The 24,595-nt window shown below is 38.2% G+C and overlaps 1 protein-coding gene across 1 annotated transcript in view; it reads right to left on the reverse strand.

Moving 5' to 3' along the window:
- Window positions 1-22,838, reverse strand: part of LOC141648085 (acyl-CoA C20 Delta5-desaturase-like) — a 78,940-nt gene extending 56,102 nt beyond the window's left edge. Inside the window, exon 1 of the mRNA XM_074456543.1 lies at window positions 22,269-22,838. Coding sequence (XP_074312644.1) covers window positions 22,269-22,760 — 492 coding nt within the window. The 5' untranslated portion in view covers window positions 22,761-22,838. The remainder of the gene's footprint in view (window positions 1-22,268) is intronic.
- Between the last annotated feature and the right edge of the window lie 1,757 nt (window positions 22,839-24,595).

Consider the following 24,595-nt stretch of genomic DNA (forward strand, 5'->3'; position numbering starts at 1 on the left):
CGTGTAGGTCATATTTATGTAATGACAAGAGGGTATTGTTGCTGTCACGAGTCGAATATGCATTTTGGGTCAAATCACATCGTCTTCGATGGTATTTGTGTTACTTATAGTTACAACAAGTCGAATTGGATAAGCGAAATATAATGGCTATCATGTTGTAACATGATTTATGTGATTAAATAACAAATAATTGGGGAATTTTCTGCTAGTAAGAAATAATATATCTTGAGACGTGCTACATAATTTCAGTGATGTTCCGTCTATACGGGTTGTAGTTGTGTAATGTCAAAGATTAGGTTATGTCAGTATGAATCAATGATTGGTTGCGGTCTATGAGTAATGTCTATATGATATGAAATGTATCGGTTTAAAGGACAGGGAAGTTGTTTAGTGGTGAACTTCGGGTACGAAGTTTCTTTAAGAGGGGAAGAGTAATGTGGCGAAAGCAAAATGATGCAATTATATCAATGTTACAGTATTTTTAGTGTTCTTGGTCGCATTTTAAAATATGTGAACGATTGTTTGAATAGTTTTATGTGATTGTTTTGGATAGCTTCAGAGTGGTTATAGCGCAATTGAAAAAGATAGCATGTTGTGTACTTTACTTCCAGAAGTTATTCGTTGTGATGGCTTGAGAATCTAATGTTATCAGCAATAGTGGAGTTGATTCTAGCAGAATTGTGTTGTACAGTAACGTAATCGAGTATAACGAAACACATGTGGTGTGGGTTAGGAACATGTATTGCTGTGAATCTGTGATAAGACCGTCGTGTTGTATGTTTTGTAAGTGATAATCTTTGGTCGGTGATGAATGAAAGTATGGTTTCGTGGTTGTGTTGGGGCATGTTTCAATAATATGATGTGGTAGTACTAATGTGGTACGTCTTTATGTATGTTGATCGTCTTCGAAGTGTCTAACCTCGCTGCTGGAGTTGTGTGGGCTGAAATTCGGGGACGAAGTTCCTTTTTAAGGGGGGAAGACTGTAATACCCATGATGTTTAGGGACTCTTTTGACCGACCCATTAACCAGGAAAGACCTTAGAAAAGGATAAGTGAGAGACTAGGTTAGGATAGGTACCTTTCAGGAGTCTTTACTCGACCAAGCAGGGACTAATCGGTCGAGTATTGTGTATACTCGACCGAGTAGAGCCTACTCGGCCGAGTATGTGAGTATTCGACCGAGTATGGCTGCTGTCGACGCGTTGATATAAAAACGCAAGTTCGCAAGATTTATTCATTTTCCCATTTTTGACAGTTTCTGTTCCTCTAACCCTAGCCTACCTCTCTCTCACCAATCACCTCTACCTTCACACACTCTTATACGTGTAGCCTACACCTCAACCGTGGGAAAGACGGGGTTTGCATAGGAAGTATGTGTGTGGTCGTCGTTCGTGTCACCGTCGGTCCGCGTCATTAGGTAAGTCGCTGTTTTGTGGTTTCCTTCAGTAGTTTGTTGGAAGTAGTTATATAATAGGATGTAGTCATCGTTGTAGGATTCATCTCGGAGTCTTGCTTGGCTATGTGTGGATGCATTTTCATGGTTGGCGTTAAGGTAGGGTTTCCCTACTCAGTTTCTGTTGATTGAATTAAGATGTGATTGTTTTGTGTTTACTGTATCTGCTGATCATCGGAGTGTTGGTGTTGTGGTGGTGGTTGTGATGTTGTGGTGTTGTGATGATTGTGGTGGAGTCACTTGCGGGAATGGCTTCACGCCCTAGCTCGCTTTCCGTGGAACCCGTCACGGGAGAGGATTTGCACATTAAGGGACAGGGTTATCGCTCGTTGATGGGCGGGATTTAGGTGGGGATTGGCTACGGTCCCCCACTGGCGGCGAGAATTACTCGTTGCGATGGGTAATCTGGCAGGGCTAAGCACATCGGTGTGTAGTCGGTTACTGTGTGAGCTCGGAAGACCGGAGATGGTGGATGATCAGCTGGTTACTTATCATATCTGTCTTATCTTGATTGTGCAGTACTGACCCCGTGTTATGTTTTCAAAACTGTGGTGATCCATTCAGGGATGGTGAGCAGTTGGCTTAGCAGGTACAGTTGGGCTGTTGCTGCTGGGTGCGGAGGGAACGGAGTCATCACGCTACGGGTCTAGACACGCAGAGGCACGAGTCTATAATAGTCTTTGTCATCACTTATAATCAGTCTTGTATTGGCTTCTAAAGAGTTAAAGTAATTACCTTGTAAATGTTCTTTATTGTCTATTTGATCTACTACCTCGGGCAACCGAGATGGTAACACCTTCATACACTGGGATGGTCCTTGGTAAGGCATCCTGGTGTGCGGGGGTGTTACAGTATCTCTGTTGAGCTTAACTTCCAAAGAAATTATGGTGAAAAGTTTCACGAACAATATGAGAGTTTTTCGAACCTCGATGAGAATGAGGCAACTGGACATTTGACTTAGTTGAGAATATATTGTGACATTGAACCATAGGGAAGTGTTCATGACACTCAGCAGATCCAATCTCAAGGTGTTCAGCACTCGTCTTAAACGAGAACTAAACGTGGTGTTGGACGCGGACAGTGCGGAAGCTCAGGTAAAGCTAACTATATCCTTCTTACTTCCCCCTAATATGAATATTCTCTATTGGAATTGTCGGGGTATTGCTAGACCCTCCTTTACTACCCATATCTCTTACTTAATCAATGCCTACAAGCCACATATTGTGATTATCTCAGAAACCAGAGTCTCTTCTTCAGATTCCCTGATCATTGTGCACAGATTCCCATTTGACTCATGTGATGTTTTGGACCCATTTGGGGTCATTGGTGGTATCATCATCTTGTGGAATACGAGAAATGTTATTATTACTCTTGTCAACAAAGGCGATCAAATTATCAATGTGGTGGCTCAGGTAGCTTCTAAGAACTCCAATTTTCTTTTTTATCTGCTATTTATGCCAACCCTAAGTCTAGGTACCGATTGGAACTTTGGAATTAACTTGATACCCTCTCCCAAAACCTTAGTACTCCGTGGGTTTGTGCCAGTGACGTTAATGATGTTACTTGCGCTTCAGAAAAATCGGGGGCTGTGGTAATAAGTGGCATAGAGTCAAAATTTTTAGGTCGATTATTATGGATTCTTGTAACTTGATTGTCATTGGTTTTTCTGGCCAGAAATTTATGTGGAGTAATATACGACGTTCCAACTCTATTCTAGAGCGCCTTGAACAGGTGTGGGTTAATCAATCGTGGGTTGACCTTTTTCTTAACTCGCACAACTACCATATCACCCGTCTATCATCTGACCATTGCCCTATCCTTCTTAGGTCTTCCCTTATTTTCAAACCCCAACCCAAATCCTTTCAGTTTGAGTCCTTATAGGCCTATGATTCGAGTTTCCTTTCCACTGTCTCCTCGACATGGTTTGCCTTTGATGATTGCGGCACTTCTAAACTCGCCTCTCCTAGCTTCGTCCCCTATAACTAGGCTCCATAAAATTTTGGGAACCTTTTTAAAAATAAGAATTCTCTTAATTCTAGGCTTCTTAGTATCAAACACGAGCTTTGTATTCACCCTAACTTGCAGTTACTTCTTAGCCTCAATGACTCCCTTCTTCATCAACTCAATAGTGTCCTTGACTTTGCGTATCTGTATTGAAAAGTCAGATCCCGCATCAATTGGTTGGTTGATGGGGACAAGAACACTACCTTTTTAAAAAAATCTATGACCCTCCATTGTAGTTTTAACCGTATCCTTTCTCTTGTCGATGGTGTGGGCAATACTATCTCTGGGGATGTTGATCTCATCTGCAATGTCTCCCTATTATTTGCTAAACTCTATGCCTCTGATAAACTCTATATCAATCGTTTAAAGCCCCCCCCCCCCCATCACTTCATTTTCTATCCCCCTTGAGGAAGATATTTGTTTGGCTCTCTTCTTCCTTGGCTCAAATAAAGCCCCGAGGTCTGATGGATTCCAAGCGGGTTTTATCAAGAGGTGCTGGAACATAGTTAATTCTGATATTTTACATTCATCCAAACCATCTTTATTAACAGGTGCGTCTTGGAGTCCATTAACAAAACTTATATATACCCCATTCCTAAAATCCCTCATCCTCAATCAATCTTCAACTTATGCCCCATTAGCCTTTATAACACACTTATAAGATGGTTACAAAGATCATTGTTGACCATCCCAAGCCCTTCATGTCCAATATTATTTCCTCCAACCATGGTAGTTTGATCCTCGGAAGGGGTACGAATACTAATTTAATAATTTTTTCTGAAATCCTTCACTCTATGCATGTTTCAAAAAGCAAGGTAGGATGGTTCGCCTTTAAGCGTGACCTCGATAAGGCCTTTGATCACCTCGAATGGGATTTATTTCTTCCACTCTTGCCTTTCTCTTTCCAGGAATGATACCGATACCATTTCCCTTAATACGAGTTGAATTTCCTCTACTTATACCCATGTCATCTTTAATGGCACGTTGTCGCCTGGGGTTTACCCATCTAGGGGCATTAGGCAAGGCGACCTCTTTTTCCCTACATCTTCATTATCTACATGGAAGGTCCATTTCTACTCTCTTCCACCAATCCATCTCCGATAATTATTGGACTCATTTCCCTCTTGGGAAAGGTGGAGCCATCTTCTCTCACCTCCTTTTTGTTGATGACATCCTCCTGTTTCAGCGATCTTTCGAAAAGAATTTGTGTGACCTCCAGGATACCCTCCTCTCCTTTTGTTCTTCATCGGGTCAAAAAATTAACTGCCTCAAAAGTAAGATTATCTTCTCTAAGTTTACTCCGGCCGAGGATATCAACATGTTCGAGGCCTCCTTAGGGATTAAGGCCCCTAAAAACCGTAGTACATACCTTGGTTTTCCCCTTAACTAGAAGAAGCCAAAGAGATCAACTTTTTGCTTTATCGTCAATACCATCCAATCAAAACTTGATAACTGGAAAATTTATTTTCTATTTATAGCGGGTAGACTCTGTTTGATCAAGTGTACTTTGAATGTCATCCCCTCTCACACCATGCAATGCATACGTCTCCCCTCCTCTATATTAGGTGACATAGATAAACTCATATGTTCCTTCCTCTTGTCTGGCCGCTCCTAAAAAAACCTCCATCTCTCCAATTGGGATTTTGTTACTCAACTTCTTGCTCTTGGAGGCCTTGAAATCAAAGCTGTTCAGCCTCTTGATAATGCGTTTGCTACTAAGTTGAAACGAAGGCTGTTATTTGACAAAGAATCTTTAGCTTCTCATGTCATTAGAAGTAAACACTTGACTCCCGTCTCTTTTTCGTTCATGTTGGGTTCTCATATTTGGAGGAATATAGGAATCGGTTGAACTACCTTGAGAAATCACCTTATCTGATCCATCGATGATGGATCCTGTAATACCCCATAGTTATAAGACCTGTACTCGGTCGAGAAAACTGAGTACTCAACCGAGTGGAACCCACTCGACTGAGTAAGGGACCGAGTGAGTCTGCAAGTTGTTAAAAACCCCTGATTCGTAGTCCACTCGATCGAGTGGAGGTTCACTCGACCGAGTGCTGCGGGAACCGCTGAGTTTTAATGCGTGGACTTCTCTTTGATGGACCTTGACATATACATACCCTATTTTTCAGATTTCTCCCATTTTCAAACCCTATTTCTTTTTCTCTAAAACCTCCTACCTGTCTCTACAATACCTACTTCTCTAAATCCTAGATCTACAACTATGGGTGAAGATTTTGGAAGATTCATTCACATATTATTGTTCCTTGTCACTTGGTGAGTCTTATACTACCTTTTTTCCTTTAATTTGGATAATTCGTTTTAAGACTAAACTCTAGAATTTGGGGGTTTTAATGGGTGTTGTTAATTAGTGTTTTAATTAGTATTAGGAGTAATTAATGGGTAATAATGAAAGGTTAATTAGTGGTATTAGTTGTTGTAGGATACTTTGTGATAGTTGTTATGGAATTATGTAGGATGAGACGGTTTTATGATATGGATGCTTGGTGGTTTCGGATTGCTTATGGAGATTTGCTAAAAGGTAGGTTAATCCTACTCGGTTTCAATAATGTGGTCATTACATATGTTGTGGTTAGTGTTGTAATTAGTGACACTTAATTAGAGTAATTGCATTATAACATGTTTAGTGGATAATAACATCATTAAGGAGATAAGTATGTTGGTTGGATTGCATTAAAACATGATTTTGGTCGAGACGGTTGGATAAGTCGGTAATTCGCATAGCGTGTGGCACCTTGTGCTTATTGTGCTGTCATGCATATTGGGTAATATGATGGTTGCAACTGTTGGTTGTTGCTGAGGAGACGGAAGGCGGTTGGGAGACCGTCTTCCGCTTGGGTCATCTCTTGGAGCTTTCCCACTCCAAGAGGGATGTGCGCATTAATGACTTGAGTTTGGAAAGACGCGTTTGGTTGAGACACGACTTCTGGCAGGGGATCCGGTTGGCTTTCGGACCCGGTACGTCTGGGCGTGTCCCGGTGTCTGTTTGTGATTGTTGGTATGTCTGGGCGTGTCCCGGTACCAGTGTAGTTGTCGGTATGTCTGGGCATGTCCCGGTACCGTGGTGGTGGTAATTTGATAGTGTGTCATCCATATCATAATCATGTTGCATATTCACACACTCGAGTTTGTCACACTTTATTTATTGAAGCTGACGTTTGTTGTGTCTGTGTGTTTGTCACCTATCTCTTTTGGGGTGGCCTGTGTCGATCCATATGATATCTTTTGGTCATAGGGGAGCAGATAATGTACAGGTTGTTTGGATAGCACGTGGGAGATGGGACGAGCTTGATGAGTCATGAGACAAGTCTGGTTGATTAGAAGAGTATAGATGTCACGAGTTGTACTTTATTCATTTGTTTACGTTTATGTAATTCACTAAACCTTATATTTATTTATAAAATGTTCTTTTATTGAAGTTTTAAAACACTACCTCGGGAAACCGGGATGGTAAAGCTCCAATTATCTTGGCCGGATAGTTGGGGTGTTACAGTCTTACAGATCCTCTATTTGCTTCTAGAATGACCTTTGGTCTAGCTTCGATCCCCTTAGGAATATCATCTCCCGCCCTCTTAGCTCTCTTTTTGTTGGTGCTAAGCGTAGCTTTAATATTTCCAATGAGAGGTGAAACCTTGATAATCTTGATTTCATCCATCTGGTCCATATCCTTGATTCTACCCTTGATATACCCCTCTCATCCTTTAGTAGATACGACATACTTACTACTTAACTTGCCCTTAAGCAGAAATTTTCTCTAGGATCCTATTATACCTCATTCTTTAACCTCTGTTGTTGTCCTCCCTCCTACTCGATTGATTTAGTGCAGTTATGGGACCTGCCTACGCGACATAGGATTAAGTTATTCATTTGGTTGTCGTGGTGAGACAACCTCCCCTACAATATCACTCTCTTCAAAAGAACCATTCTCCTTCTTCTTCATGCAATCTGTGTATGAGCCCCTATCTCCAGCAATCCTCTCTTCACATTTTTTGGGACTGTAGTCTTGCTGCTGAGGTGTAGGCCCACTTCATTGTGACCATTGTTTTTACTCCTTTAACCTGCAAGTCTGAATTCAATAGAATTTCACTTATGCAGATTCTTTGTGGACCATCATTTTCATTTTTTCTATTTGGCGTCTTTCGATAAGACGATGTGATTTCACGTTCTCTTCTTCTTCCCATGTTCATCGTTGTCGCTTCTTTAGTGTCATTTACTCTCAAGCATCATCTTGGGTTGTTGACAATCACCGTAATTATCACCCCTCCCCATCTAATGTTGTCCGTCCCTCTACCTCTTGCTACCCGAGTAGCTCGGTCATTCCCCCGCAAAATTGGCTCAAAGTCAATGTTGACGCGACTTTGCCCTCCTCCTCCTCCTCTTTTGTTAGTATTGCATGTGTTGTTGGGAATAGTATTGGCTCTTGGGTTCGGGGATGGTCTACCCGTTTCTTTGCCCTCAGCCCTTTTATTTTTGAAGTGCTCCCTATTATAGAAGGGTTATTGCGTTGTTTTATTTTTTCCACGGATAATGTTTTGATTGCTTCGTATTGCCTTAATGTTGTCAATGCTCTTACGAGAAAGGACCCCCCCCCCCCTTGCGGTCCTTATGTTAATATTGTCCTTGAGAGTAAGGAACAATTGAAGGACTCACCTCATTTAAAGATTAATTTTGAGAAGTGGTCGGCAAATCGAGCGGCAGATGCCCTCTCAAATTTCTCCATCAATGATAATAGCTATTACTTGCTTTGGACTTGTAACTTTGTAAACTTTTGTAATTTCGGACTTTAGTTGTATTTTTTAATTGGAAACTCGTTCTCCATATTTCCTACACCAAGGCAAAGGAGGAGAGACAAAGATAAGGGAAATTAACAAGTGCAAAGTTAAGAAAACAAAACAAAAGGAAGTTTGAAGCCTTGGTATGCACAAACAAGAGCCAATATGAAAAATTAAATCTCGGTTTCAAGAGGGTCAACTTCAAAAGGGTATATCTCAAGTTCTAGAGCTCGTATTGTTGCAAAGCCAATTGGAGGTGAAAGCCTGTAATCTTAACTTTCGGACGGTAGATCACACGCTTTATTTGACTAAGAAACGAGGGAGATATGGCTTTCGCGATTGTGCTGCAGGAAAAACCGCAGTCTGCCATTTTCCATGTTTTTAGATGGTTTTAATTTCCTCTTTTGCAACAAATGGGGCCCAATCTCGAGGTTAACTTATATACTTGTACAACCATATAAATATCAAAATTTTAAGATCTAAAAGAATCATCTAATTTCATCTATTTTCTAATCGTTCATATTTTGGGAAAGTTGCGTTTAGATAATCAAAGACTTAATCTTTATCCATTTTTATGTTATTCTTTCCCATTTAGTGGATTATAACAGGATTATGGAAGGCTAAGTTCCTTTCTCTTGGTGTAATTTGTTCCAAAATCTCATCTTAAGCATTGTATGTCTCTATAAACTTTTTTCTTTTCTCTAGTTATTAGATTTCCTTGTTTACTTGTTATTCTCGGATGATATGATGTTGGACTTTGCCAATTTAGCATTTGTATTAAATCGCTAGTGCAAATCTTGTGATGTTGGTTTAAATAATGCAAGCTTGATTGAAGCAAACTCTTATTAGCATAATCTTGGTTTAAAGGTTGTTTCTTGAGTAGGAAATCTATGTGGGTTTATATTTAAATATGCATTTCCCTTTAGATTGTAACCTGTTCTAGCTTTTACTCACTTGGTAATTGTTTTAACATTCTTGTTAATCTTCTATGTGTGGTTTAACATGTATTGACACTTTAAGAATGGAATACTTCATTGTTTAATGTTGTAGACTACTTTCTTGTGATTAGCTAAGTAGATAATTAGAGATTTAGAAACGATATTAGAGATTGCATGTTTAAGGTGGGTAAAAATGGACAAATTATACCAAGTTTTTTCCTTTATTGTTTGATTTCACTTATAGTGTTTGATAGTTTGCTTGGTAGACAAGTAACATTTAAAATTTCACATGTTTTCAATTACTCCACTCAAATCTTTTCTTTTTCATGTCAACCACTTGTTTACCATTGTAATTAACCATTCTTTTGAAATTTTCATAATCAGTGAGTCCTAGTTAGTTATAAGGGTCTTAAGTAGTTAGTAATTAGTCAATAGTTTAAGAGTCTAGCTTTAGTTAAACTGATTTCCCATGGGTTCGACCCTAACTTATCACTTACTACCTTTAATTTGAGTTAGTGTAGAGTCTAGTTAATTCCTATAAATATCTAATGTGTTAGTTACTAGGAATTAACGACACCGGTTTTAATCCTACCATCGACCTATCAGGTAGATTTAGTATTTTGTTGATAGTTATACCCATTTTAAATGTGTCATTTACCGTGAGAGTCATATCTTGTACAATGTCTTGGTTGTGGTATATGTAATATGTGTCACTTTTGAGCCTTTTGCCACGTTTAGACTCAGAACGATACTGTGTCGCATTGAGAAACGGTATCCCAAGAATTTGGCATCTGACTTGATATGATTTTATCTTGCTTGATTCATAATATATGTTTATTAGTATTAAGCACTAGGGGGTGAGATGCAATCCTCTTAGTATCCATATGTTGCTCTTTTTACTCATATACTCACTCATATATGTTTGTATATTCATGATATTATTACCCTATTGCTATGTATGTCAATAATGAGGATATTAGATTAAACTTGTGCTATCGATTATGGTTTACATGTTGCATTGGTTACCTTTTTGACATGGAATGCATTATTCATGTCCTTTATCGCATATTCTTTTCTTATTGTTTTCACATGATTCACAGGTTAAGTTGTTTACTTGTCCTTTATTTCACTGCTTGATAATGATGATTAATATGGCTGAGAGAACCTCAAGTTAATTACTCCCCACTGAATGTGCCATTTATTTTTAATGAATGAACATGTTGAAGTAGGTGCTTAAATAGGGTTTGACAAATGAGTTAGCTTGCGTTGGACTTACAACAAGTGACCCTACACGTTGTAGTTTAGTCTCGTGTTTAGTATAGAATTTGTGCTTTATTAAAGCATCTATATTCGTTGTTTCATAAAGGTTGTATTTTGAATAAAAGTCATTTCGTATTTCTCGAAAAAGTGATTTGATTGATGGTATTTGGTATGATACTTATAACCGTATGTTTTGATTTTATGATTTAGTGGTTTCACGGTTTTTATTATTAAAGTTTTTAAATCTCGCATTTTCAGGTGTATTATACGGAGTAGGTGTTTATTTTGTTGTATAACCGTGGGTTGTCACAATCATGTTATGTTAAGTCAATTGTTTATGTCTTTTTTTTTAATTATTATTCAATGTTTTATGTTTTATTTTTTAATACTCTCGGTAATTCTTAGGAGTTACCTCATTTCTACGTTCGGCCTATTCTTAGAATTATTTTATTTCTATTATGAGCATGTTATTCATGGCTAAAATTCAGTATTGTAATGATGATATTCATCACCCACTCTAATGGTAAAATCACCCACTTTTAGTTTTCGTAATTTAAATTTTTAAATATAGTCTGCTTCTAAACAATACTTGCTCCACCAAGATACTAATTTGAAAATTAAGTAACCTGTTTTTTTTTATTGAATGATAAAGGTGTTGTGAGGTTATACAAGTTATGTTGCTTGAAATTTGAGATGAAGGGTTGTAGCTTACCATTGTAGATGCTTTTAGCATCCACAATGGTAGTTACAACATCTTGTAGTTGTTGGGGCTGGTGTCCTTTACAGTTAGTGTAAGGACTTATAAATCTCTAAAAGGATCAAAGGGTATACTTTTGTATTATAATCAGTTGGTCCACGTTTATCAATAACGGTTGGCTTGCTAGATAAGTTTGACGTTATTGTCATACAGATGGCGGTGATCAACTGGTCCCTAAAAGTCACACCTATAGGATACGTTTGAGAGATGTGACGGTATAAAAATACAGTCATGTTGATGCCAAATTTGACTAACCAGTTAGTCCGAGTTATTTGACTAATAATTAGTCAAAATGTGATGTTGAGATATTTTATTTAATACGGATTAAATAATAACGGCTAAGGCGAATTAAGCAATTAATTCGTAAATTGAATATAAACGATTTATATTTGATTAATGTATATTGAATAAATTAATTATACAATATTGTCTTTGTCGGACATATATTAACATTTCAACTAATCCGTGTTATTAGTTAATGTTATAATTACCGATAACCGATGACAATTTATAAATAAAAACCCGTCGTATACGTTTTAGCAATTCATGTCGGATCACGAGTTTAATAAGGAGGAAGTGGAAAGCCCACCCCCTCCCTATTGAAACCCACGGACCGAATGGGTAGAACAAAAAGGAGAGTTTCTTCTCCTTTCTAACCTAATTCATTTGCAAAACAAAATTAGGGTTTTGAGAGACATTTTTCCTCTCGAAATTTAGATCTCACATCTAAAGAAAACTCACATCAAGTTCTCTCAATATTGCAAGGCAATTAGAGAACACATTTCTAGCACAAGGGCATATTCTCAGACGATCTTGGGTGCAACAATTAGGAGGAGGTCTATTTTGATCTCTCATTGCCGAATTGCACTAGGACCGAAGGTTAATTCTTGTGCTTTATCGTTTTTCATTGTTTTTCGTTTATGACAATAAATCACGTAATAAATTTGCGTTATAGTCCTATAATTTAAGGGTTTTATACGGATATTACCCCACAAGTGGTATCAGAGCGAGGCCACGTAAATTTTTCTATGTGTTTTTCATCAAACGAATTTGAAACGATATTTTTTTTGCTTGGAAAACCGTGCGGCAGCCTGTTTTTGATCTCGGCAGAAATTTTTTTTTATGTTACGTTTTCTGTCTTGGGAACCGTGTCAAGTTTACACGGTGATGGTTGTTGTTTGTCGTGTTTTCGATTTGATCTTTGCATATTGTTTTGTAATCGATATTCATTGCAATATGTTAAAGATCTATCAAATTGTTGACATAAAATTTCGTGCGGCACATATTTTGTCACGGCTGGTTTGTAATTTTTGTTTACACGGCTGATTTGCATTGAAAATCGTGCCTTGTGACGATCTTTTATCTTGTTCTCGATTTGTTCTTTGCGTATTGTTGTTTTAAACGATAATTATAACAATATGTTAAGATCATATCAATTTACAATTGGTTTTTAACAAATCGTTTTTGTTTTGTTTTGTTGAGGCTCTCGGATTGAGCCGCTTGATTGTTTTTGGCCTTTTCTTGCTCTCGGCAATAGCTGAAGAAAATAAAAAAAAAAAAAAAATTTCGTGTACTGTTCACGGTCAGAACGTGAAGAAAAAAAAAAAAAAATTCTGTTTTTAATTTTTTTTTTTTTGGGCCAAAACATGTGCATAATACGGATTTATGCATTCGCTTGATAGTGAAACGGTTCACCCACGAACAATTTGGTTACTTTAAAACGATTTAAAGTAACGGATTATCACGAATTAAAATTAAGTTGATGAAGCGGTTTTGTCACATAATTTTAATTGTTAAAAGGTGGTTTGGATTAAATTTAACATAATTACAGAATTATGTCACGAATAATTTTAATTTTTAGCTGATGCATTTTTTTTATCGTTATTTTGAATATATTGAATGCTTTTATTACGTATTTTTTTACAAACAGTTGTAACTTAGTGTGGCCTTAGTAGAACGTGTTACCGTAATGATGGAACACGGTCTTGGTTGTATTTTGAGATCTCGTATCTCCGTTTTGGATTTTTCACTTGTAATTACAGTTTTTGTATTTAGAATGTAAATAGGTTTATATTTGTAAATTTTAAATTGTAATTTTTCAGAAGACCAAAGATGGAGACCGGATGCTCACTCCCGCTACATGGATCAAGATGGAACATCAAGACTAGCTTCTCGGGTCCAACGGTGGATTCCAAAGTTGTTTCATGTTCTTTTTATTAGGATAGGCCACACTAGGAATTTTTATTTACGTTTTGCATTCTTTCATTTATTTTATCGTAACGATAGATTGCATCATATTCCGCCTAAAAACCAAACCACCTAATAATTGCATGAAAACTGACTCATATAGAGGTCACGCGTTAGTTTTCTATGACATTCATATGTCACACGATTTAAGCCATCATCTAAATAAATTCATTCACGCAGTTGCTAGTTATTCGTTCACTTAAAATGAATTTAAACTTAGTTGATGGGATCTTCCTCGTATAAACCAAAATTGAGAATGGTCTTTATAGGTCAAACTCCAATGAGTCCCTTCTTCGTCGGTAGGCATAATATGACCCCTTCTACGTCGGGTAAGTTGGAACCGATTGACCTATTTTATCTCAACACTATGGTCACTCGTACGATCCTGTGATCATGGTGGACTATAGATAGGATTTACGGAAATCTATCGACCAAGAGTTCTTATGGAAGAATTAGCTAAACAGTTGGCTTATCAATTTACAGAAATTAAGTCTTGGGATCACTTGTATCATTCTTGAGGGAGATCAATTATGCAAGTGCAATGAGTCTACACGTTAAAATGAATTTTTAAATAGACTTAAATCACATCGATGAGTTGCTTATTTCGTTTTTGTTTTTCTTTCTTTTTCAGTGTAGAACACGAACTTTTAAACTGCTAATAACGAAATGGCTGGTCCTACTAACGACCCAATGCCAAGTGCCACATTGGACCGTGAGTCCTGGCTTCGGATCTTCATGAATCGGATGAATCGGTCTACTCGATCAAGAATGATGGATCAAACTTCGCGGACTGGGAGGCGGCATTACGGAATCGCGGCCGACGGAAAGCTCAAATATCTAATTGAGCCCATCCCGCCAAATCCAGGTCCCACGGCTAGAGCTAATGAGATCGCCAAGTTTAACGATTTCTGTATGGAAGCGGGTGCGATTAAAAACGTACTCATTTTTGCAATGGAACCCAATTTGCAGAAACGCTTCATAGCCCATGGTGCAAACAAGATTTTCACCACGCTCACTAAGGAATTCTCGAAAGCACCGAGAATCGTGACCTATGAGCATACCACTCGCTTCTTTGATGCGAGACTCCAGAAGGGCCAACCAGTTAGCCCACACATTCTCAGCATGATTGAGAATGTCGAGAAGCTGGAGACGCTTGATTGTAAAATCAGCGAGAACATTGTGATTGACCGCATGCTTCATTCACTCCACGATGGATTTGCGCTCTTTAGAGCGAATTACTATATGAATGATTTGAAGAAAAGTCCCCATGAACTGCACTCCCTTCTCGTATGCACCGAGAAGGATATGAAGTTCGGTGGGAGCATGAAACAGGATGTTCTCGTTGTGTCAAACAAGGGCAAGGGTAAGGGCAAAGCTAAAGCAGACCTAGCAGTAGGTAAGGCGAAGTTCAAGAAGTCGGGTTCAGGTAAGAGTGGTCCTGGTGAGTCGAGCAACTCATCAGGCGCGACAAAGAGCAAGGATGGTAACATGGAGTGTCATCACTGCCACAAGACTGGGCATTGGAGGCGTACGTGTCCTGTTTACCATGAGGACATAAAAGCAGGTCGTATTAAACCTGTTGGTATGTTTTCTTCCTCTTCTACTTTTATTCATATGATTGAGATTAACCACGCAAGTTACGGAACTTGGGTACTAGATACTGGTTGTGGTTCTCATCTGTGTAATCATGTGCGGGGGCTCCGAAACATCGAATCCCTCGTAAAGGGTGAGGTGGACCCGCGTGTCGGGAATGGAGCACGAGTGGTGCGCGTCTCGAGGGGAACATACGTGATCCGGCTTCCTAGCGGATTTGAGTTATTTTTATATAATCGCTATTATGTACCAGTCTTTCTAAAAACATTATTTCGGTTTCGCACTTGACAAACTTGGTTTTTCATTTGTAATAGAGAATAACTCTTGCATTTTCTCATTACACGATATGATTTATGGCAAGGCAGTCTCCATGAACGGAATTTATGTTTTAGATCGGACCACCGAAATATTACACGTAATGAATAAAAAGTTAAAGGTTGGTGACAAAGATCAAACGTATCTATGGCACTCGCCGTATGTGACACATTAATGAGAAACGCGTAAAACGGCTCATAAAAAATGGAGCTATCTCGGCCTTTGATTTTCAATCATTTGGCACGTGTGAATCATGTCTCATCGGTAAGATGACTCGGATTTCCTTCAAAGGTGTTGGAATGCGCGCTGTCGACCTATTAGGACTCATACACACGGATGTATGTGGGCCTATGTCAATCACCGCACGAGAAGGCTATAGGTATTTCATCACTTTCACGGACGATTTAAGTAGATATGGCTATGTCTACTTAATGAAGCACAAAAGTGAATCCTTTGAGAAATTCAAGGAATACGAGAATCGGGTACGTAACCTCACCGGGTAGAAAGATTAAAACACTACGTTCGGATGGTGGTGGCGAGTATCTTTCTCACGAGTTTGATCAACACCTCAAAGACGGTGGGATTGCCTTACGATTAACTCCACCGGAACACCTCGGTTGAATGGTGTGTCCGAACGGAGAAATCGAACTCTACTTGATATGGTTCGATCCATGATGAGTCACACCGTGTTGCCTGACTCATTGTGGGGTTATGCTCTTTTGTCAGCCGCTCTAATACTCAACCGAAGTCCGTCTAAAGCTGTTGACAAGACTACATACGAACTATGGAAGGGAACGGTCCCTAACTTGTCCTTTATACGGGTTTGGGGCTGCGAGGCTTATGTTAAGTGAAGACACGAGGATAAGCTCGGCCCGCGATCGGTCAAGACATACTTTATAGGTTATCCTAAAGGAACGCTTGGTCATTACTTTTATTCGCCAACCGAACAACGTGTTTTTGTTGCGGCTAGTGCGACATTCTTAGAGAAGGAATTTCTCGAGAATGCAAAGAGTGATAGAACCTTCGAACTGTCGGAGATTCCAGAACCAAGTACCGAGCAACCATTGGAGGAACCAATTCCTTCAATCCCGGCTGCGGTTAATAGTCCTGAGGAACCTAGGAGGTCGGGAAGAGTCTCTATTCCTCCGGACAGATACATTGGTATGGTCGAGGAACATGACATAGATGACATTCTACTCTTAACGAGTAGTGAACCCGCAACCTATAAAGGTGCCATGACTAGTTCTGACTCTAAGCTATGGCTTGAGGCCATGCAATCCGAGATGGACTCCATGTATGAGAACAACGTGTGGGATCTTGTTGACTTACCTGCTAAGGTTCGTCGCCTTCAATGCAAATGGCTTTACAAGATAAAGCATTCTGTGGAAGGTCAACAAGATATCTATAAAGCACGACTAGTTGCTAAAGATTTCACCCAAGTGCCAGGTTTGCACTACGATGAAATTTTTGCACCCGTAGTCATCTTTGCGTTCCATTCGGATTATCTTAGCGATTGCCGCTTTTCATGACTATGAAATTTGGCAAATGGACGTGAAAACCGCCTTCTTAAACGGCTTTTTGGAGGAAGAGTTGTACATGGTACAACCCGAAGGTTTCATCGATCCACAACATCCTAAGAAAGTGTGCAAGCTTAAGCGTTCCATTTATGGACTTAAGCAAGCATCTCGGAGTTGGAATCATCGCTTCGACCAAGTGATAAAAGACAATGGATTTACTCGATCGGTCGAGGAACCATGTCTATATATCAAGTCGAGTGGGAGCAAGATTGTCTTCCTAATATTGTATGTTGACGACATACTCCTGATTGGGAATGACATACCTCTCTTAACTTCGGTGAAAGTATGGTTGAAAAACCATTTCCGGATGAAAGATCTGGGAGAGGCACAAAGAATTCTAGGCATCCGTATCTATCGAGATAGATCACGTCGGATGTTATCTCTCGTCAGAGTCTTACATAGACAAGATACTAGAGAGATTCAGCATGACTAACTCCAAAAAGGGGTTTCTTCCTATGGCTCCAGGGGTGCATTTGAGCAAGTCTCAGGCACCAGAGACACCGGAAGAGAAAGAGCGCATGACACGGATTCCTTATGCCTCGGCTATAGGATCAATCATGTATGCCATGATATGCACACGTCCGGACGTGGCATATGCATTGAGTATGAGAAGTCGATTCCAACAAAGCATCCGGGTGAATCACATTGGATGGTGTCAAGAACATTCTTAAGTACCTACGGAGGACTAAAGATTGGGCATTGACTTATGGAGGCCCTCAAAAGCTATGCGCAACCGGTTACGCAGATGCTAGCTTCCAAACGGATCGAGATGACTCGAAATCTCAGTCTGGATTCGTTTTTACTCTTAATGGCGCTGCGATCGGTGGAAGAGTTCCAAACAAATGCATTTACAGCAGATTCTACGATCGAGTCCGAGTACTATGCGCGCGTCGAAGCTACAAAGGAAGCGATATGGATGCGTCAATTCTTACATGGACAATCTGTAGTGCCTAGTTCGAATGACCCGATCACCATCTATTGCGACAATAGTGGTGCCATCTTCCAAGCTAAGGAGCCAAAGTATAGCAACAAGTCTAGACATGTACAACGGAAAGCTCATCTAATCCGAGATTACGTGGAGCAAAAGGAAGTAGTGATAGAAAAGATTGCTACGAGATGATAACATAGCAGATCCTCTCACTAAACCATTACGACAAGATAAGCATGAAGGGCACGTTAATTCCATGGGAATTAAACGTGTTCCTAAGTTGTAGTACTCTTTTATGGATTAGATTCATTCCCTTTTGTACTCTATACAACATCATCGTTTTGATATTTATATATTTTGTTTTTCATGTGGATTTGTACGACAAATTTTGAACACCACAAAGTGAACTGAACAAACATTATATTTTTTAGTCCTTAATTGCCCATATGAGCTGATAACTCTGGCAATTATTTTGTGACGTTGGTTGATGGTGGGTTCAACGAGCCATAAGTCAACCTGGTTACTGACCAATCACAGAGGCGATTTATACGGATATTTCGTAGGACACAATTGTGACATCGACGTGGAGTCCTAAATGTTTTATAACATTCGGTGCCCGGTCGTGTATAGGACCTCCATGGTGATCCTAAGAGTCGATTCTTTTGACTATCGACTGTCTCTTGAGACTAAGGCAGACTTTAGGTGACTTTGGTTTCTTTCTCACGGTCATCCGTAACAGGGGGCCAAGTAGATTTTTTCGGGTCATTTCATGCTTTGTGCTTAGATCGGAAGGAGTCGAGTCGAAGGAAATATTCAGCCTTTATCAGGTACTCGATATTTCTCGGGGCCACTCGAGGAGTCAGAATCGAAATGCATGGCCATGCTCGGATACGGATTCGTTTTATCGGTTAAGTTACTCTCTAGTCGGGGAAACCACTCTTGATACAGATCGATTGTAAAATACGACCTTTGCGGATCCGGATCTGCAAATTGTTTTACATTGAGTGGGAGAAATTTTAAATGAGTATGAGAATCGGTTATCGCACATACACTTGTACGGACAAGTGGGAGTTTGTTGGAGCTGTGTCCTCCAGTTAGTGCGGATAACGTCATTGCACATACACTTGTACGGACAAGTGGGAGCTTGTTGGGTGGTGTCCTTTACGATTAGTGCAAGGACTTATAAATCTCTAAAAGGATCAAAGGGTATACTTTTGTATTATAATCGGTTGGTCCACGTTTATCAATAACGGTTGGCTTGCTAGATAAGTTTGACGTTATTGTCATACAGATGGCGGTGATCAACTGGTCCCTAAAAGTCACACCTATAGGATACGTTTGAGAGATGTGACGGTATAAAAATACAATCATGTTGATGCCAAATTTGACTAACCAGTTAGTCCGAGTTATTTGACTAATAATTAGTCAAAATGTGATGTTGAGATATTTTATTTAATACGGATTAAATAATAATGTCTAAGGCGAATTAAGCAGTTAATTCGTAAATTGAATATAAACGATTTATATTTGATTAATGTATATTGAATAAATTAATTATACAATATTGTCTTTGTCGGACATATATTAACATTTCAACTAATCCGTGTTATTAGTTAATGTTATAATTACCGATAACCGATGACAATTTATAAATAAAAACCCGTCGTATACGTTTTAGCAATTCAAGTCGGATCACGAGTTTAATAAGGAGGAAGTGGAAAGCCCACCCCCTCCCTATTAAAACCCACGGACCGAATGGGTAGAACAAAAAGGAGAGTTTCTTCTCCTTTCTAACCTAATTCATTTGCAAAACAAAATTAGGGTTTTGAGAGACATTTTTCCTCTCGAAATTTAGATCTCACATCTAAAGAAAACTCACATCAAGTTCTCTCAATATTGCAAGGCAATTAGAGAACACATTTCTAGCACAAGGGCATATTCTCAGACGATCTTGGGTGCAACAATTAGGAGGAGGTCTATTTTGATCTCTCATTGCCGAATTGCACTAGGACCGAAGGTTAATTCTTGTGCTTTATCGTTTTTCATTGTTTTTCGTTTATGACAATAAATCACGTATTAAATTTGCGTTATAGTCCTATAATTTAAGGGTTTTATACGGATATTACCCTACAGTAGTTTGATTTGCTCTGTCAACTTTTCAAGCTATACTATTTCATAGCTACATAATTTGTAAAGTAACAAATATATTGTAGCTTGTAGGGTCCCACGTGACCCCATCATTCAATAAAAATCAGGTTTCTTAATTTCAAGCTAATAGTTGGTGACCTGGAGCGGGAGTTGTTTGCAAGCAGGTGGTATTCTCCTAGCTTTAATAGAAAGCAAATTGCATGATAATTTACAAATATTGCAAGAAAGTCATTTTCTTAAACCATTGAAAATGTTCTACATTCATTAATATTTATGGAAAAGTAATTGGGGTAATCTGAAAGAATTGGAGGAAATATGTTTTTATCATCCTCATGCATTTTGTGTTTAAGTAGAGCTTGCAACTCATTGTTTGTCCAATTTAGAACCGTAGCAATTTAAATAAGCAAATGAAAAAGGAGGAAAAAAAAAGAAACTTGTGGATAAACGTTCAAAATTAGATATTCCTTTAAAAAAACTCAATAAAAACACTTATACAAAATATTAAACTAGTTTGAGATATTCTACGTGGTACCCATATATTTTACTTCTTTCCATTATAGGGTGTTCCTATACTTGGGAAATGGGTCATTCGTTTTGGTTTCGGATCGGATTGAGTCAGTTCGATTTAAATCGGGTTGACTTTAGTTTTGGTCTCAGTTTGATTTCGATCGGGTTCATTTCAGTTAGCCATTTTAATCGGTTTGTGTTATTTTGAGTCGGTTACGGTTCGGGTCATGTCAGTTGCAGACTTGCAGTTCAGTTCTGTTTTGGGTGATAATTTTGTCAAGTTAATGGTAAAAAAATTAGCCTAAATGTATCTTATACTTTCCAATTTGGATGTAATAATTCATAATACCATTAATAAATAAATGATCAATGGAAAAACACCTAAAATATAAGTTTATTATGAGAAAATGAATACTTTTACTTCAGGTCAATCGGTTCGGTTCTTATCGGTTCAGATATATTCAGGATCGGGTATCATTCGGTTATTATTGAATTCGATTCAGTTTCGCTTCAATTCAGATAGAGTCGGGTTTCGGGTAATATTTAGGTTAGTCATATGGATTGGTTATTAATTCAGATATTTTTGGTCGGTTTTTCGTGTTCGAGTTTATTTTGTGAGGTCTACCGTGTACCCCTCCTTTAGAACAGAAAACACTTTATTTGATTGACCATAACTCTGAGCCACGAGTTCCGAATACAACATTTTTTTCCCAACCAAAGATCTCATAAAGATAGCTAATTTGAAAAAAAATCATCACTTTCTGAACTCCTACCCAAAAGATATGGTCAGTTAAAGTTTATTAGGTTTAAAATGTTTGATTGACTCTGCTTTTAGTGCATTTATATGTAAATTTTTTGTTTTTGTTGAAACTATAATTTTGTGAGAGACTTTTAAATGGTAAATATAAATATAAATATATTAGTATTATATGACAATTTATTACTCCCTCCATCCCTCTTATACTAAAAGAATAAGAGTTCTCAGAATTTTTCCTCTAAAATTAATTTGGCTATAATTGAGCTTTTATTATAACATATCTGTTATCGCGTTTTCATCCCCCTTATACTAAAAGAATAAGAGTTCTCAGAATTTTCCCGCTTAAATTAATTTCGCTATAATTGGGCTTTTATTATAACATATCTGTTATTGGGTTTTCATTATATTATATCTAGATCTAGATTATAATGAACTTTCATTTTCCACCGATTAATACAAAATATTAATTATAATAAATTTATAATTAAATTCAAATTGAGTTAAATATCATTTTTATTATTATTTTATTTAATGTTTCTATCTAAAATATCGTGCATTCGCGCGGGATCTATACTAGTTCCAATCAATCTTATACATTCGTTGAATATATGTGTATAAGATTGATTGGAATGGGTAAAATTTAAGAAATATTTAAGGTAAAAATATTGAAATCTTAGTCCTCGTTTGGTTGGCATACGAAAATTAATTTCCCATGATTTTACAACACAGCTGAATTGACCGATTCATGTGAATTGCTCAAAATTCGTTTGAACATCTTGGAATTGAATTGACACATGAGCTTCCAATTACCTAGGGGTAGGTAATCAAACTCCTCTATTAATTCATGGGAAAAAAGAAAATCCCATGATTTGGGAGTAAACAAACATCTCCCATTTTTTCAAATCATGAGATTTTCCAATTCAACCATTTTTTTTGTAGGGACAACCAAACAACGTCTTAACCAAAAAGTCAAATGAGAAGAAAATAAACCTGAAGGGCTAAGTTACCAAAATAAGCAAACAAGTACTCGAGCCATTTAGGAAGCTTAAAACTCTTGTGAGTCAAATTCCGATGATATGACAAAGTAATGCCCAATATGCCCGTTATGAACCATAGAACAAGAGCTACCCATAACGCACCCCAATTGAAACAAAATGGCGCAAACATAGCCAACCCATGAATTGTGATGATCACAGATAATGTCCTAATATCTAACCAATTCCATTTACTTCTTATCAACACATTATTCTTTGGTCTATTCACTACGATATCAGATCGCCAAATTCTACCGGAATTTGATGTTGATTTGGGTGTCACATTTGCTACTGTCACCGAAAACCTTGTCGTAACATTTGTTCTCGTATTAAGGACATATGATGAATAAGGTAGTTTTCTAGCCTTTACGCTCGCTGGGCTGGGATGTGGTCGAGCTAACAACGGGTTTACGTAGGGGTTTGTGATTGAAGCAGTAATTGTAGCCATGAAACTAGTTTTGTTGGGTACAATAATTTGGAAACAAAAAGCTTCTAACTTTGCATTGCACCATAAAACGTTGCGTAAAAAATAGAAGTTATAACCATATATAGGGACACAAAGGGCATGAGCAATGTAGTAGTCCGTAATCAGGGGCGGACCCACCTGGTAGTAAAGGGTGACGGTCGCTACCCTATAAAAATACGATTTAGAAGATTGATTTTTGCTACCTAATTATTGCTGATTAGTAGATAAGTACACCTTTTGTCCCGGTCAATTGTTGTCATTTGGTTTTGCCACAAAAACCAAGGAAAGAGAAATGAGCCAATTACTAAATGACAATTGAAACAAATTGAGTGTTAATGATCAAATTGTTCATCAAGTTCATTTTTAAATTAGAAATGACAACAAATGATTGAGACACCCAAATATGGAAAATGACAACAAATAAACGAAGCAGAGGAGTAAATATTATTCCATCAAATGTCATGATAAATATCTGTTGGTTGATAGTAAAGGCTTTGATTTTCCATTTATTAACTCGGGTTCGAATCCAATCACATGCAGATTCCCTAATGGTGGTTGTACTTTGATAATGACGTGATCTCACATTGTATTTAAAAAGTAGTAAGAATATATGTGATTCGAGCACATTTTCTCTTAATTTCCTAAAAAAAATGGAGAGGTAAATACCTACTAATGGCCGGATTACATATCGACAACATCTAACTGTTCTAAATTTATGCGATAAAAATAAAGGAAAATAAGGGTAAAATGGAGAGGATCCATTCTCATGTGGTTCCGTAATCACAAAATCTCATTGAAGACGGCGATATCCGTCACAAGCTTGTGACGGATACCATTTCCTCTCACAAAATACCCATGAGAGGTGAGTGGGGAAGCACATGAGGGGTGCCCCCACCTTGTCCCTTCTCCCTTTTTGTGAGAGATTTTCAGCTTATGACGGAATTAGCCCGTCACAAGCAAAACGCTTTGTTCCGTAATGGTGGTTGTACTTTGATAATGACGTGGTTAGAAACATCTCACATTGTATTTAATATTCCTTTTTAGTGAAAAAGGTATTAAGAATATAGTATGTGGTTCCCTAATGGTGGTTGTACTTTGCTAATGACGTGGTTAGAAACATCTCACATTGAATTTAATATACCTTTTTTTCCATGCAAACAAACTCATCATAGGATAGATTGAAATGATTATATACAGTTCAACTGTTGTCAATGGTAGATATCCAACTTATAAAAAAAAAATAAAAGAAATGAAAACGTTAATAGAGATATCCTCCCGGATATCGACTATGTATCCTTTTTAGAAAAGGATAATGATACGGGCATACGGCGTTACCGAGTGGCGCCCAATTTCAGCGCCATATGAGATTCGGCGTCATCTTTTCATATGCACCCTATATTATTGTGGTCCCCATCACATGTTTGTGATGTCTTTCATTACTATTGGGGCCCTTATCGTGTGAGAAGGTGGCGCGAGATTGGAGGCCACGGGGTAGCGCCACCCGGTGGCGCCATTTTTGCGCCACCCTCTCACATGCTGATAAGGGGATCCCAATAGAATGAAAGACATCACAAAACATATGATGAGGACCACAATAACATAAGTTGCATGAGAAAGTGGCGTCGAAATTAGGCGCCACCGGTGACGCCGTATTATTATCCATCTTTTTTTTCCATAGTATCTTTTTTTCCATAGTATATTAGTATTAGTTTTGTTCCTAAAACTTTAAACTGTTTGGTCCATAGCCGAGCTGGCGAGCTAAGAGGGTTTCAGTACCATTGATGGTATTTTGGTAAGTTTCAATGGTTTTTTTCCGT

Source organism: Silene latifolia, chromosome 3, assembly GCF_048544455.1.
Source record: "Silene latifolia isolate original U9 population chromosome 3, ASM4854445v1, whole genome shotgun sequence".
Taxonomy (NCBI): domain Eukaryota; kingdom Viridiplantae; phylum Streptophyta; class Magnoliopsida; order Caryophyllales; family Caryophyllaceae; genus Silene; species Silene latifolia.